At 36.2% G+C, this 17812-nt stretch overlaps 1 protein-coding gene across 8 annotated transcripts in view; it reads right to left on the minus strand.

Moving 5' to 3' along the window:
- Positions 1-17812, minus strand: part of ARMC2 (armadillo repeat containing 2) — a 65690-nt gene that overhangs the window by 31678 nt on the left and 16200 nt on the right. For 7 of the 8 annotated variants that reach the window (XR_009744525.1, XR_009744526.1, XM_061460145.1 and 4 more), the window contains 5 exons: positions 9691-9761; positions 6322-6414; positions 5139-5314; positions 3681-3783; positions 954-1174 (listed from right to left, as the gene is read on the minus strand). Coding sequence is in view for 6 of the 8 variants with exons in the window: in XM_061460145.1 (XP_061316129.1) it covers positions 954-1174; positions 3681-3783; positions 5139-5314; positions 6322-6414; positions 9691-9761 (664 nt within the window). In the remaining 2 variants the exon portion in view is untranslated. The remainder of the gene's footprint in view (positions 1-953; positions 1175-3680; positions 3784-5138; positions 5315-6321; positions 6415-9690; positions 9762-17812) is intronic. The other variant, XM_061460144.1, reaches the window with a different exon arrangement.

Here is a 17812-nt window from a genome sequence, read left to right on the forward strand (position 1 = left end):
TGTTTGGTTTATGACTATCCTCGAGAGACACACCTCATAGCTCCACTAAAATAAATAGACAAAAACCAGTAATAGTAACTTGATGACGTAAGCTGTTTTCTCATATAATTTCAAGTAGCATAAAACCCCTTGCAAGTTAGCAGAGAATGAAAAAAAAACCTGGCATAATTAGTAGAGAAATTGAATGTAAACATGACCTCAGTAAATTGTTCAGTGTGTTTTCCTAGGAAGTCCCCCAAAACTTTACAATTACATCATTCACTGTTCTTTACTTCAACAATTTCAACAACAAATGCCAGAAACCTACCTGCCAAATCCTTGACAAATACAAAAAAAACCCTGCATCCTAGACATACCTTAAGATTTAGCTACATCGCATCCACTACCTCATCAAGGTATCTTATATGTGAAAAGACAGTTTTGAGCTTGCTGCCTTCAAAATGATTCAAAAAGTGTTGGCTTTTACACATACCTTTTCCTTAAATCAGTTCTTCAAAAACACTTTGTCAGAGAAACAGTTATATTTTCCTATGCATTCTTTGAAATATATTATTCTTGTAATAAAAAGTGTTTTGTCACCTCCCAAAGTATTGTAAAACCAGTTTGTATTTACTATTTCAGTTTAAAGAATTTAGACAGGGAACACATTTTTATCTGTTTACTATAATATCCTGAATATTAACAGCACTATAAAGTAATAAGAAGAAACTGGTTTATTATGTACATAAAAATATTTGTTAACTTCAGAATTTCTAAAGCCTTTAAATTGACTACACAAAAATATCTATGATAATTAAATTTAGGTCATGAACAACTTCATATAAGCTTCTTAAAGACTATTCAAATACAGGTACAACTCTGTCTGTGGCACACAGGGTTATCTTACCACCTTTAATTAAATTTTGAATTTACTTTTTAAGTGTGTACTTTTAGAAATAAAAGTAAATGCTAACCTGTACTAATAGGTGCCCCAAGTTGGAGAAATATCTGTCATTTTCTTTTATATTATTAATCTGCTTCATTAATTGCAGCAACATTTCAACAGCTCCTTTTTTCACCATTTCATTAAGGAGTACTGCATTTCCAGACATGAATTTTATAGCTCCCATGCAATACAAGAGAGCTTCATTGTTTTTTTGTAGATCTTCAGTTCTCAGAACCTCCAACAAACAATCTAAAAGGAAAATAATTGTTCAGAAAGCCTAATATTAATATTTGATATAGTCAAGTTACTGAAGAGATTTATAACTGGAAAAAAAACTCAGACTGAACTGTTACATTTCTAATAAGTGGGCCAGAAAACTTGGGCATTTGGATTGAAACCAGGAAACCATTACTGACAAACAAGACAATGGGCCTGACTTTTGCTCTCTCAGGCTTCAAGAACCTGCACTGCTATGCTACACACATAGGAGTAATCACTGAAAATCTCGGTCAAGATTTGCAAAAGCGAGTGTGTGTGTGTAATTTTGTGTACTAAACTTCAGACATTCTTGAGAGGTTTATTCTACTACTTTCTTAAAAATCAAATGTCTTCAACATCTCAAATGAAGCACTAAAAAGCATAGGTGCCTACCTCAAATCTCACATCTGAAGTCTGTTCATATCCTTTTTAGATTTACTTTCTATGTAGGTAAAGTTACTGTAAAGGTTTTGCTTTATGCTACCACTGTCAGATATTTGAAATGTTAAAATTAACAGCTGTTAGCATAAGCTCAATGTATCTTTCACAGTCAAACAGACATTCTGAATTTGGTATCTTCAATAAGTAATCCTATCCCATTTTTTAATTTTGAATTTCTAGTAACTGATTGATATTTAATTCTGCTTCCTGTGTTCCATTCAGCTGAATAACATTTTCCCACCTCATTAAACTGAACAGATTTCTAAAGTTTTTTCAGTCTCAACTCAAGCTGAAACTTTCTCCAAGTACATGGGTGTATATGGTTGACGTACACACACTCTAGGCTCTTGCTCCAACTCCCACTTTCATCAAATGCCTAGTGGTCAGCTAAATCAATTGGGCTGTGGCAATGTGAGAAATCAGGTTCCTGTTCTGCTCAGTATCAAATTGGGTCTTGAACAGTAGTTGTTTATTTTAGAACAAACAGTTAATTTCTTTCTTCTTCTCAAGCTGCTCCAGATGCACATAAATGGTTCACAGGGCCAGAGAAACAAAAATAAACTGAATATAAGGAATCTTGATTATGATGACAACCCAGATTATGATGAGGTCCATGTCTTCAGCCTGGATAAGGTGGGTCAAAAATGCAGACTGAATAAACAAACAAGAAAACACCTACCAAAAGCATCTTTCCTTCACTAGTTTTAAAATTCAGGGAAAGATGAGCAAGTGAAAGAAAAGTGAGTAAACATGGAAATGAGATCAAAAAACCCAGCGCTTAAACAGACAGCCACTCAGCTCGTTCAGATTTTTGTATGATGCTCATCTCTACAAAATTGTAGTTCTCAGTATTCAAAGTCAGTTGAGCAACCTGGGCTGTTCTCTTCTCTCCAAGTCCTTTCCTGTGGATCTTACTGCTGGAAAGGTTTATCTGGTCTTTATCTCTGACAACACTTATATACTAAACTCTTAAGACCGTGAATACTCTCATCTATTTAAGCAGATATACGCATATGCTTTAACTTATGCACATGCTACAAAAAAAAAAAAAAAAGATTATTTGCAAAATCAAAGCCTACATTAATAAAACATAGTGAAGTTTTAATGAAAGGAATGACCACCAATTGATACTGAGTATCATTCATAGACTGTCATTTTCCTGCTATTTGTAAGGTGTGTGTGTATGATACAAATGCAATTACAATAACAAAAGAGATCTTAAAGCCACTGTTGCCAATTCTCCCAAACCATCAGGTAAACATGCAGAGGCAGCTAAAAAGGCAACGATTGTTCTCAATACCCTTCCCGATGATGGACAACACCACAGACAGCATTATTTCACTTGTATAAAAATTGGTGCAGACACATTGACTTCTGTGGACAGCTTTGTTCTGTACATCTCAAGAAGGATCTGCTGGAGTTGGAGAAGTTACAGAAAAGGGCTACTAAAACAACCAAGAGAATGACACAATATTCTTTCAAAGAGACAGCTAAAAGGCTGAGATACCCAAGTCTGAAAAGGAGAAGGCAAAGATATGCGATAAGAGTGCAGGTTACCAAATCATGAAGGTGGAAGGTCAGCTGACTGTAGAAACTCTTCTAAATCATGCAAAGCTACAAGCAAGGGCATAATTAAAAGTAGATAGGTTTGAAACAGCAGACAGAGAACTTCTGAAACTTACTGCTCTATGAGATTGTAGAGACAGACAGAAGCAGAAAGTTCAAAAAGGAATTAGGCAAATTAATGAACAAGAGGTCTATAAACAGAAGCTCAGAAGGATTAGGCAAGGATGCACCATCTAATGTCCCTAATACAACATAACAATTCTAGATGCTATGATAGTACAAGGGAAATGGATCAAAGAAAATACGTGGGCTTCCACACTCTCCCTAACTGTCCCCATCATTAGACACAGAATACTGGACTAGATGGACTGTTAGTTTGACCTAGTAAGCAACTTTTAATGCATGACTAAGTTAACTCTGAGAATGTTTCTTGAAAGATCTGACTACTGCATTCCAACACCTAACTTATATACAAGAACAGAATACATACCCAACAAACCATCATTTTGAATGATGTAATCATTTTCTTCATTCCTGCAAATTTTAAATGCAAGCTTGCAAACACTGAGAAGATTTTTTCCATCCACTTTCATCTGTAAAGAATGTAAAGCACATAAAAATCACAACCAAGATCTACATACAAAAAAGTACCATAACATTTTACAAGTTCAGACACCATGGCAAACTTGCATTCTCACAGAACTACTAAATTCCAACCGAAACCCTGACAGCACACTCAGCCAAACTGTCAAGTTTGCAGAATTAAAGGACTCTGAAACCTAGCTAGTTTAAGATCTCTTTAGCAAACTGTGCTGGCTGACTTTAAAATAACAGATGATATAAAAACTTTTAATGTATTCTCTGCAGTATATCAATAACTTGTAGATTTTTTTCTGTAATTCATTCTTACAAAGAAATTCTGCACATATTCACTGGTTTCGTATCTATGGACATGCATAAGGAACTCCAGTGCAACAACACATGTCATAATCAAAGTTGTTCTCAAACCTCAGAAAATACGGTATTATGATGTACTAATGGTTGTTGAGAGATCATGAAAAGGACAATTTTTTATCTTGTTGATGATTTTAAAACATACCACAGAAAAATGTCTGTGACAGTACTTTTTTTTTTTAATAAGCACCACTTGACATCTATGTGGTATCTAAATTTATATTTTCTGATAAAAATAACATATATACCTTTAGAGGAAACACATACCCTCCCCCCAACACACACACACATATTGTGCTAGCTAGTATCCTTTCACCAGGGACTGTCCACACATACTTAGAAGCTGAACCAATAGGTTCAAGAGTACCAATTAACTGAGAGTTTTAAGAGGAAATACTAGAGAAAATAGATAATTATACCTTCTTTCTGAAAGAACAATTTTGTCATGTTCAAATAAACATGTTCAATATGGTCAAGATGCTATTAAAAAACTAAGCTTCATTCCTGGAATTGTTCAAGGCCAGGCTGGATGTGGCATTGAGCAACCTGGTCTAGTGGAAGGTGTCCCTGCCCATCGCAGGGGGTTGGGACTAGGTGATCTTTAAGGTCCTTTCCAATCAAAACCATTCTATGACTCTATGATTCATTTTCATGTGTAATTTTTTTAATTATTGTTTTGTTTAAATCCCTGCATGCATATCCTGGCTTAGGACACTGTCCCTTTTCCATGCCTAAGCAATATGTCTACCAATATGCACCAGTTATTCTATTTTATGTATATCCTTCCTCCCACAGATGCAATGTCTTTGCAAAAAATAGGGTCCAACAAGTGTTGATCTGGATGACTAGGAGCCTAGTATCTGTGTGGCAAGAAATTGTGCTTAGGAAAGGATTAGTTTATAGACACAGTTTAAAAGTATGAAGTGAAAATTAAATGCAAATTGTAGTTCATGATTTTGAACTTCCTATTCTAACAACATTTAGAAACACTTACAGACAGAATAATCTTTGCCAGCTTTAGGCAAAGTGGGTCTGAATCAATGTCTACAAGTTTATATAATATCTTCAGAAGCATATTTCTTCTTTTAAATCTTTTTCCAAGCATATTTTCTTCATCCAGGGCTTGATAGAGCTTGGTGCAAGCCAGACAAAGATTTTCTACATTGTCTTCTATTTGAAGGGAATGGGAAGGGAGACAAAAATAAAAAAATAAATATCAGTACAACCTTTTTCAGAACATCTCAATAGACAAAGAAACAGAAGAACAAAAGAAAGAATGGGTGGCACATCAACAAAAATAAGGCACCCAATGAATCTCTTAAAATGATGTGATTCTCAGAAACATGGTTTTTCTGCTCTTACAAAAAGAAAAAACTTGAGCCAAGAAATCACAATGGCAAAATGATACATAAACCTAAAATGAAACTCACCTTTAATGCTTAATAATCACACTGACTAAATATCTATCAGGAAACTGTTACTGAACATATTCTTTAAAGAGCTCCACCAAACATGTCATGTGAAAAAGCAGCAGTTAAGGAATATTTTTCTGCCTACATGCATAAGCTAATAGGTGAACCCTTGCTGAGATTAAGAAAAAGTGAACGTAATAATTTATTAGAACTTTCCAATGAATAGTAGAAGTGCAAGATCTATCTGAGTGGACTGTTTGGCTATTGATAAGAAAGTCATCTACCTCTTTACCAGAGTCCCTCAGACACTATTTAAAAAATACAAAAATAAAACCTGCTGTAAATTATTACAAATCTGCATCTCAACACCATGCAATCACGTACATGTTCGCTTTACAGGAAAAAGAAAAAGTCTTGCCTATTTTTAAAATTCAAGAGATTTGGGGCAGGGTTTTTTTCTTTCTTTTCTTACAAGACAAGATCTTCTCTAAACCAGTACTATATTTTATTTTTTTTATAGAATCACTGAATGGTTGAGGTTGGAAGGGATATCTGAGGTCATCCAGTCCAACCCCCTGCTCAACCAAGGCCAACCAGAGAGAGGTGCCCAGGCCAGTTTTAGACTTTAAAGTCACAGAACATATGAAAGCATAAACAGCTACATAGTTCAACTACTGCTATTCTTTTGTAGTAAACGCAAATAAGTCCCATGTTTCCTACAGGAAATAGTACAGAAAATACACCTTTTCAACAACAGTTACCTACCTTTTTCCAGTTCATGAAGAATTGGTAGAATCTTTAAATGCCAAAAGATTTCTTCCTCTTGTGATTCTTTTATTCCCATTTCAACTTGTAAGCCTACAAAATACATTCAAAACAAAAGCACATATTCAGCAAAGGTTTCAACTTCTACAAAAACGAATAGCTACAAATACTTTACTCATCAGTCAGAAAAAAGAAATAATAAAAAAAGTCACATTTTTGCTATATTCTAGATTATCCTACCTCTTCAAGCTTTTGTTTTTATTTGCCTTTTCTCAAAAACAAGTTTCTAACAAAACTAGATGGATAAATGTTGCGATATGTAAAGCTGTACTGTAAAGCCAGATCTGGTTTTGTTTACTGACGTTGTTTCATTTGATTGCTGAATTAGAAGGTAATGACTACTTTTACATCAACATGTCTTCCTACTTTTCAGCTCTGTGTCCACATGACAACTTATTCTGTGTTAGAAGACATTTGTAGTACAGGCAATCCTCCAGGATCGCACATTTTTATCTAGGACACATGCACAATGTTACATTAAGCTTCACTAACTGAGACTCTGGTCAGTTAGAGAAAAAACAATCTTCTTAGTTATTACATCCTGTTAAAATTCTAATCACTTCATGCAATTAGTTTTGAGAACTTCTTAGCTAAATTTTGTAAAATGCATGTTTCCCTCGTAATCACTGGGAATTATTTCAATTTGCTGAACATGCTTTTCACATTCACATGGCACTATGTGAAGTGGCAGAATCCTGGTGTTGCCCATTGGCCCACTGCGGAGCCAGAGTTTCCGTACAACTCGAGTTTTAAAGGATCTAACAAGTGCTTACAAGGTGTACGCAGGCATATTTTTGGAGTTCAGGATTAGGTTAAGCTCCTTATCTTGCAGGCAACCAAAGTTGTTGTTATAAATGGGGTTTGGTTTTTTGTTTGTTTTTTGAATAGGGAAGCAAGAGTCACACAGCTCCACTAAATAACACGAAGAAAACCATTAAGACTAGAATATAGTTAATATAGAATACATTAAGTGACAGATTTGTCAGAAGAAAGCGTCTCCTACTGTTCATTACTAGCTCTTGTATTTAAATGACAATGTAAATTCTTAATATAACCATTAACATAAAAAATACTGTACTGCATGAGAACACTGACATTCAGAGGTTTGCATCATGAGAACAGCCTCAGAACTTGAAAAAATTACTGAGTTATTTCTTGGAATACTGAAACAATTAAAACCTTCCTATTTGAAAACTTGTTCTTAAAAAAAATAAAAAATCCAGACTGTATTAACTTAATCCTTATTAACTTTAACTGTCTACTTATATTTTACACAGAATTAATCTATCAATTGTATCTATTTCATCAGATTATACAAAAATGCTGCTGTTTCATAAGTAATAACTAGGTAAGTATGTTATTACAATAACTATAATTATTGGTTGGTGCATATATACATATTAGTGTACATGTTATTAGGTAATATTACTTATTTTGCAGACCTTTTCCATTTTCTAGATTGAGAGTTAATACTCGTATTCAGATCAATGAGTAGCTTAATTAATAAAACACTACACAGCATTGACAATGAAGTGAAAGTTCTGCTCTGGATAATATAAGAGCACAGCTGAAGTGAGAACACTAGAATAGTTTGCTCTGTTCCTTCCTGCCACAAAACCCACATATTGACTCAATTATTTATTTTCTTTCCAATTTGTAGCTACCTCTCAAACTGAAAGATGGGACTCACTTTCTAAGTACACACATGCTTAACTTTACTAAGCAAGAAATAGAATAACTCACGTATGCATTTGCACATATGACCACACTCCTTACTAGATAAAAAAATAAAAAAAACAACCAAACAAACAAAAAAAACCAAACAAAGCCATTCAATTTTTAGTTCAGAACTAAAAGAACTGATTTTTTTGTGCCACTGCTGCACTTGTCTCACATTCATCAGAAAAATATAGCAACCTAAAAGTTGTAACGGCTTTTGTTGTAATTAGGAAAATAAACATAATCAGCTTTTACTAAAAAATATTAATCCCAGCAATAAGAATAATCAGAAAATACATTGAAAATATGAAAAAAGGCAACATTAAGAAATTGTAAACTTGCACATGGCTCAGTCCTGGGAGATTTTTAAGGTGCTGATGAAAAGTTACAGCATTAGCTGTATTTAAAATATTGCAGAAGCTGCCCTGAACTTTCTAATTGAGTGAATCACAACTCAACAGCAAAAATACTCAAGCAAAAGAATTCAGCAAGTTGAAGTTCATTGTCTCAGTGTTTCAAAGGTCTTAACCACAGCTTTGCATTCTGGTCAAAAAAAAAAAAAAGTCACTAATCAGTCTACATTTATTGGTTGCTGTTTTTAGCATGTAAATACAAGAGCCTTAGCAACACTGAGCTTTCAAAAGCTGTGTACTGCCTGACTTACCACGTTTAGCCTTTTCACGGAATACTGAGTGGCTATGAATATATCTATATTAAACCAGTCTACCTCCTCTTTAAAATGTGAAAGTATAAACATAAATCATATCAGAAAATAGAAATAATCTGAAAATGAACGCTCTCCCAGGACCCAACTATAGAGAAGAAATGATTGAGAATTCCCACTGCTATCCCACCGTTTATTCTGGGATTAAAGATGAGGTATGCACAAACTAAGGAAGCTACGTAATGTTATAAAAAAGAAACAATCCTAATAATACATATTATATTTTCAATAGCACCAATAAAACAGCACAAATAAATTAAAAGACCTATAAAGAGAGAAAATACAGCCCCACAGAATACTAACTCCCATGACATGTAAATATTCTCAGCCTTTGCCAGAATGATCCAGAATAATGCATCTTCTTAGTTCTAGAAGAATAGTAATAAAGCATAATAATAGCAGAGCAGAAACTTCAGCTTTCCATACCAGACTCTCAAATAGGCACTTGCCATGTATGAAATGTGCTAGCTATGAAGAAAAATTAATTAAAATCTGTTGTGTAAAATCAGCAAAATGCATCCCTACAGGGCAATGCAGAATCTGTATCTTCAAACAATATTGCCTGGCATGACTTCACTAGTTTCTGTGCAACTACGCCAGTTTACAAAAAGCAGTGGGCAAACAAGGTGTTAACAGACTGGCAAATTCTTAAGTCTACATATGAGTAAAATAAGAGGGGAAAAAAGCAACCAATTTTGAGTCAAGATCTCTTGAATACTGTTTCTCTTTTCCAATAATGCTAAAAAAAACACATACACCGAGAAAACCCAAAATATTGCTCAGTAAATACGGAAGAAAAAGATCTTTCTATTTCACTGTAATTCACATATTTTTTCAACTGGAGATTGAAATGCCTTATGAAGTACCTGTTTCTCTTCCCTTCCAGCCTGTACTTCTTGGCCATGACGGACTTGTGCCTGGCTTTTTCATCTGCTCACTAAAAGATACAGTAGAGACACACAATGTATATTAGAATACAGTGCTCAAAATGCTTCTTCCTTCATATGCACTCAGTATGAGATCTGCATATTAGCAACTAATTTTAGAAGATTATACGTTATTTTACTACGTTAGTAGGTTATCTACTCATTAAAAATGATAATAAATACAACTTCCTCCAGTATATATTACAGAAAGCTTACCAGAAAACCTGACATATTTTCACCACAAGAGGTCACTATTATAGAACACAAAACCTAAAGCATTTGCACTTGTACAATAAATCTGAAAGCTGAACTAAACTAAATTAAGAACAAATTTTTGGTTTATCATCAGTTTATTAAATGAATATAAATTCAACTAGCTTAAAACTTGCAAGTTCATCCATTCACAAGGACGGTGATTTCTTCTGATAGAATTAACACTTCTGAAAGATATTATGAGAATAATTTGCAAAGAAACACTTCAGCAACCTTTCACGGAAACATTAGAATATCCAGGTTTGCCTGTGAAGTACTGTTGAGTAGTGGTCACTAATTCTGTTAGTACAAGAAAAAGGTATGTTGTCATTTCTTTGTAAAGCAACAGTGTGTAATTCTTGCTGGTTGGGCCAGAGGAAACTTACCACATATATCTGCGATAAACCTATTCTATTTGCCTAGGTACACACTCCAGCAGCACTGACCTAAAGAAATACACCAGATAAAGACTGTCATTGCTATTAAACAGGGATCTTTCCTCCTTTAAATTCTGTACTAAAGACCCTTAATCTACCTTTTCTATTCTCAGTGTATGTTTAACCCTTTTTATTCTATTTATAGTTCATGTACCAATAAAACCTAAACTCCTAAATTTCCTTCTAAAGATAACAGCTGTGCGCTAGCAGTGAGGTTTTTTTTTTTCAGTTTTGGTGTTTGTGGTTTGTTTGTTTGTTTGTTTTTTTTTACCTGTTTAGTTTCTATAAGGCTTAAAGCTAAACTGTTGTTTAAGTGGTTTGCTGGATTGGCGCCTAAATCCTGTCTGCCAGTCCAGACAGAAGATGTAAGTCATCCTATCAACAGATGGAGACAGAATAAAAGACAAAGCTCTTATAAGATCACTTCGCTACAAAAGGGACTGGATAGCTCACTATGATCAGTCAAAAATTTCCCAAGCAATCACATTACAAAGGATCACTTGCTTCATGAACATCACTAACAGTGAATAATGCTTTCTTTTTACAACACAAGAATTTAAGCATTCCAAAATCCAAATGCCTACACAAACTACCTGGAGATTATTTCAGTTCATACATGGCAATTTCTACCTTGCTGGGGAAGCAATGCTTAAAAAAAAATAGTAAAAAAAATAATAGACTGACATTTGTAAGAAAGAGGATTTCTATAGCACACATTAAACAAAGTTCAGCCTATTAATATAAATCAAAATTTGCTTCCATTTATGCAAATAACCTGTCCTACAAACTTCAGATGTTTAAGTAATTATTGTACAAGGTTCATCCATCCCTGAAATCAAGACTACAACCTGAAAGGACACTAGATAAGCAAGAGAAAAACAAATTCAGTCACCTCATGCTAACCCAGATATATTACAAAATCAGATTATTCATAATTTTACATAGGCATGATGGCGCTATCTACCTATATGAATATAGATGTTTGAGTTTGCTTTCCTCAGAAAAAAAGAGCTTTGTAACTATATCCTGCCTGCAAGGACATCTTCCTGCAAAATATAAACCCAAAGGCTGAATCTAAGAAACCTCAACAAAGACAATCCTACAAGTTTTGCAGGAAACAAAAGTAGATGAGTAGAAAAGACAGAAGCAAAGGATGTGGTAACCTGAACACTTATCAGAGAGAAACACCGCATACATGAGATGAAGGGCAAGACCACGTCAAAGTCTGAACTGTGTAAAAAAAAAAAAAAAAAGTTGGTTGGAACCTATTATCTCTTTTAAATACCAGTATCACCCAGTTTAGAGGCCTATGCGAGTAGGAAAGCAGATTGCTGGTATTTACAAAACTATCTGAACTTTCAGGAAGCATCCTCCTAAGTTAAACAGCTTAACTGAAACTCTCATTATTTTCAAAAAAACAGAATATACTGAACACAACCGAAAATGCAAATGACCAGTGAGCAGGCTTATCTTTAGGAATTATGTACTATTTATGAGTTTTGTGAAGGTAATAAAATCCCTCTACATATCTTTTATTATGGTGCCAACTCCATTTTAGCTACAGAGGCTTTTGCTTGTTATCTTTTCACTTGCGTGCAAGGCTGAAACTTAAGCACCAATATCTTGTTAAGAACTATGCAGTTAAAATGTAATCAACCTACTCTAAAAAATAAGTTACCTACTATTGAAGGGAACTGGCTTGTCAAGAGAGTGGTTGCCTTGGAAACAAAGTCAATTGGCAGAAATCTGATCATCTGATAGGGACTCATCAAGAAATCAACAGACAGAGGCTCTGATGATTTACAGAGGAAGAAGAACTTGGCAACTGGATCATCTCTATCCTTCTCATATAAGGGAGATCATAGTAGCCCCTGTGTGGAACACTGCTTTCCTGAATGGACACAGACCATGAGGACTTCCCAAAAGAGGGTGAGCCAGTGCTGCAGCAGAGTGCTGTGCTGGGTTGACCTTGGCTGGACTCCAGGTGCCCACCAAGCAACTCTTATTACGGCCCTCCTCAGCAGGACAATGGGGAGAAAATAAGGTGGAAAAAAAACTCATGGGTAAAGATAAAGGCAGCACATGGAAGTGAAGGAAAACAAAATATTTGTTCTCTACTTCCCATCAGAAGGCAATATCCAGCCACTTCCTGGGAATTAGGAGTTCAGGTTGCTCTGGAAGACAAGCAATATAATAATAAATATCCCTACTCCTCCTCCTGTCTCTCTCTCTTATTGCTTAAGACATGGTACGGTATGGAAAATCCCTTTGGTCAGTTTGGGTCAGCTGTCCTGCCTATGTCCCCCGCCAAGATCTTGCCCACCTCCCAACTTACTGGTGAGGGAGGAAAGCTGGAGAGACAGCCTTAATGCTGTGCCATAACACTGGTGTGTCACCAACACCCTTCTAGCTACCAATACAAAGTACAGCACTATGAAGGCTGCTATGTGGAAAATTAACTCCATTTCAGCCAGACCAAATACATTCGTTCAGTATTTTTCCCTGGTGAAAGAACATACAATTAAGTGAAAGCAGCACTCCCTCAGAAACTGTGTGTTTCGACCTTCAGCTGTTTCTGCCATGAGCCTCATGTTAATAGTAAATCTGCAAACTCTCACCTTCAGTGGTATTCCAGAGAAAATTACAATTGCATTGCAGAGGCAAAGAGTTGGGCTATTTGTCTTGTAGAAGCTGCACACAACAGCAAGGTCTGATTCACAAACATCAGTGTAAGATCCCAACAGAAGAACGGTGTTCGGGCTCTTCCCTCACAATGCAGAGCCTTAAATATCTGAGAACCTGGCTACCTCTTTACTTGTAAAGCAGGGTCTGGCAGTGCGCCTGAATTTTGGACCACACAGCCTTACATACAGTTAGACCCTTCACATGGTCCTTGCTACGGTTTGGGCCCAAGAAAGTAGTACTTTCCTTGACAAATGCTTGGGCATAGGGCACAGACAAGCAGAGAGAGGCAGGGACATTCCTACCTCTGTGTGGTAGGGAGGGGGTTAAAAACACTTTCATTGTAACATAACCCATGACACAGCAGGTGGCCACCAAGCCAGAAACTAACTCCTTTGTTTAATTTTTATTAATTATTAGTACAGATGTAGCCCTGGTGCCCCATGGATTATTTAGTTACCAGTTAAGAGGGACACAAAGCCTAATGCTAACAAGTTAATGCTTTTCTGCAGAACTGTCTCGAGCAAGCACTTTTGATCAGTGAGGTAGCAAAGCTTAACTAGAAAGAAAAGAGAACTCATGGTAGTTCTTGTAATACCTACATATTCTTACAACTCTGGGAAGCAAAATTTGAAAATATGGAAGTGGGAGAAGAACACGGGAGCACAGTTAATGGAGACAGGGCAATAAATGATGAAGAATATGGGGTTAGTTTTCAAAGAGAAGAGTAGGAGTAATGGGGAATGAGCAGGTCACGGCAGTAGGTATGGAAAAGTTCATAAGCCCCATACTATCTACTTCTGCAAGTACTAAGATCTCACATGATTTTGCTTCTCCAGAGATTACGACCCTCTTGCACCCACATAAACCGAACGTGTGGACTCTCTATCAAAGGAGAAATAGGAACTAGGACTATCCTATGTAAACTGGAGCAGACTCTTACAAAGGCAGAGTACTACTCACATGCAGATGGTACACAGCGTGCCCTGAGTAAATACCATGAGGAAGCCACATACAGTAGAAAATAGCTGATGTCTGGAAATAGATTTCCTCTCCACTTTTAAATAGAAAATGAAAATTAATTACCAATGTTGTGATACAAAAGATAATAAGGTGCTCTGCGCCTGTGTTTGCATTTATAGGCATCTTTTGATGGCAATTTTTACATGACTAAAGCAACTTCTTTGGGGGGTGAGAAGGAGGTGAAGACATCAGAAGCACCAAACTGCTTTCTACTGACAGAAATAAAACGAATATTAGGCTTAACATCCAAGGACTTCATGAAGGCTGACTAACAAAAACACCATTTTCTCTCAGTCAGTTTCACACAAAATTTTCCAAATAGCAGTAAATCTCAAATGTCAGCAACACTTAAACCAGAAAAGGTTAACTTGGAAGACAGTTGGAAAAAACACACAGCACGCTGCCTCCTGAAGGAGTCACCTACTTAAACTACAATAATACTAAAGCTTACATTTAGAAACTTTTTTTCAAATACAAAACAGAGCATAGTCTAATTAGTCCAAAAGCCTGTCTTCAGCTACCTCTTTTTACTGTATCAGAATAAGACTGGAAAGTACAGACACTCACAGAAAAACCTCTTCAGAAGTTACTTCCTGATAAGAAGCCTTAGTCTGTGTTGCCACCACGTGAAAGATCTCTTATCATCCATTCTCGATAAAATGCTGGCCTCATTGCTAACTTTTGGTAGCATTTTCGAAAGTAAAGTAATATTTGGTTTGGGGTGGGATTCAGCTTATTTTTAAATAAATTTCTAAGGCATTTGAGTTTATTGTCTCTCAATTTCCTTTTATTTCTTTGACGCTCTTTTTCTAAGTCAGAAAGCTGTAATTATGCGAATACAATTTCAGCACATTCATAACTGCAGAGCATTTTCTGTATCTATAGAACCACAATTCTAATCTCCCAAGTTACTTACTCATAAGCAAATCTAAGCCCCTAATAGTTTCATTGTTTGTCCTTAGAGCCCTTTTATTTTTCGTCTTTATTTTGACAAGGCAAACAAAACCAATGATACTTTATCTAAAAGTACACTAGCCATTTATGTAACAAAAACATATAAAGGCCGTAACAGGTCATGCTGAAAGTCCACCTTTCTCAGTGCCTTCTAACAGCTTCTGAGATGCCCCCAGCAAATAGAGCATGCTGTTGGGCTGCCCTGCCTTCAGTTTTCTTTCAGTTTCTGCCTTCACATTTTTCACTTTGATGCATTCCCCCACTCTACTTTCTCCTATTCCCCCCCCCCCCCAGGTCACTTAATTTCTCCCCAATGTATTTTTCTTCATTCCACCCCCTTTAGCCCCCACGTAATTCCTTTCTTCTAGTTGATGTAAAACCCGAAAACGTGACTCAAATTTTTACAAACTTTATTTTGGATCATTGATATATCAATGTTTTCAGGTCTTCAAACATCCAGGAGAGCAATTTCTAACTTCTCACAAGGCTCTAAAAACAGCCTAGACACTGCAATATATAAAAGATGCAGACTGTTTATACATAAATACAAGCACTGAACATCTGATTTTACAAACATACGTTGTGTGCACTGGAAAGCCAGACATGATGCATCTACACCCAAAAAATCAAGAAGAGATTTAGACCAATGCTAAGAAGATCCTGGGGGCCTGGCTCAGGCAAGGTGGATGTATCAAGGGACTACTAAGCACAAAGGTGTTCTTTCAGACTAGATCAGAGTTCAGTCCCTCGACTATGTATAATCACAAAACAGATATGCCATTTAGAAAGACTGTTCTTTGAGATGTTACTGACATGTATATTTATAGTGACTATATCTACACTGTAATCTGAGTTTATTTTTAATGACAGCAGTATCCAGGATAGCATACCTTCTATTGATAAGAATAATTTAGCTATTTAAGCAGTTGCGTGTTTTCCTTTCAATCAAGGATTCCCAAACTCTGTATGGACTACAAAGGGAAAAGCCAAAAGGAAAGTACTTATGAAAATGGAAGTCTCAACCAATGTCTCTAAAAGGAATATTAACAGGTAAACAGCTATTTTTAATTCTTTTGAGTGCCTGCCATGGGAGAGAAGGAAAAGCTCTTGCCACACAATTAATGAGGGTGTCATAATGCACCCTCCCTTCAGGTATTTATATTCATTAATAAGATGCCTTCCAAGCCTTTTCTTATTCAAATTAAACAGTCCCACCTCTCCCAGCCTTTCCTCATATGAAGGACTCCATTGTAACTGGACTCTCTCCAGCTGCTCTGTATCTCTATTGCACTGGGGAATCCAGAACTGGATCCAGCACTCCACATATGGTGGAAACTTTCAAGCTGTAAATGAACAAGGTGCTAGATAATCTCATCTAGGCTCCCTTTTCCACAACAGATTGGACCAGATGATCTTCTGAGGTCCCTTCCAGCCTGAGCTGTTCTATGAACTTGGTGTCCACTAGGACCCTGATGCCTTTTTCCCCAAAGCTACCTCCCAGATTGATGTCTCCCAGTATATACTGGGGCCTGGGGGTGTTCCTCCACAGGTGCAGGACTTTGCACTTGCCCTTGTTAAACTGCATCAGGTTCCTGTCAATCCATTTCTCCAGCCTATTGAGGTCCTTCTGGATGGCTGCACAACCCTCTGGTGTATGAGACAACGGGTTGCTTATATACTGTCAGTTGTAATTTTTCTAAATTATTCACAACTGTGGTCTCATGACCTGCCCATCACATCTCTTGGCAGGAGCACAGTACAAAGATGCATTAGGCATAATCAAGTTTATCAGGGCATAGCCAGACTCAGCAGCTTCATCTCAAAAAGAAGAATGACATCTCCAGGGAAAGTTAAAAGAAACTAATGGTGATCCTGGGAATAAGGGCAGGATGCAGCAGATCCTGAGTCAGCAGCAGGGGATAGGATGGTGGAAGGACCCAAGGCAAAGGAGAAGAGTCAGAGATAGAGCTGGAACAAGTAAGAGAGGCTGCAATTGATTTTCTCAGACAGCTTGATTATTTTTTTTTTGAGGGGGGGAGGGGGGGTGTTAACTATTTTCCTTTTAGAAAACAACAGATACATACTAAATTACTTGCAGGCAGCTAAAGAAATATGAATTAAAGTATTAAACCAATTACACAAACCTCTAGTCAGTCCTGTTTCTCAGTTTTTCAAAAGCATGCAAATAGTTTAAAAACTGATAATATAGATGTCCTGAAATTACTTCAGGAATTATAGAGGATTATATCATAAGTAACATCACCAGAAAAGACAAAAACAAAGGGAGTGAAAACTATAACTGAGACTGATACCACTGATACGAGAAAGGATAAATAGTAGAAAGGCAACATAATTTGCAAAAATATGTTGACAAATAGTCCAACTACACTCTGAGTCATCCTAAAGATGAGCAAATAACAATTTCTCTATAAACACAATCATGGGCATAGCCCATTACCTATGACAGCTCCAGTGATAAAAAGAATATAGAATTCTATTTATACAGGCTGTTGATGAAGAACTTCATGCACATGTTAAATAGTATGGCTTAAAAGAATAATAGAGGTTGATGAAAAACCTATATCCTTATCCTTTTTCTTCTTTGCATCTTCTGCCTAATACAGAAAATAGTAACAATATCTACTTGTGGCAGAGTATCTCTAAGCAAGCAGAAAACTGACAGCCTAATTCTAACGATAAAAAACACGTAAATA

This window comes from Pezoporus flaviventris, unplaced genomic scaffold, assembly GCF_033815535.1.
Source record: "Pezoporus flaviventris isolate CSIRO_AGI_PZ_B2104156 unplaced genomic scaffold, CSIRO_AGI_Pfla_v1 ptg000031l, whole genome shotgun sequence".
Classification (NCBI taxonomy): Eukaryota; Metazoa; Chordata; class Aves; order Psittaciformes; family Psittacidae; genus Pezoporus; species Pezoporus flaviventris.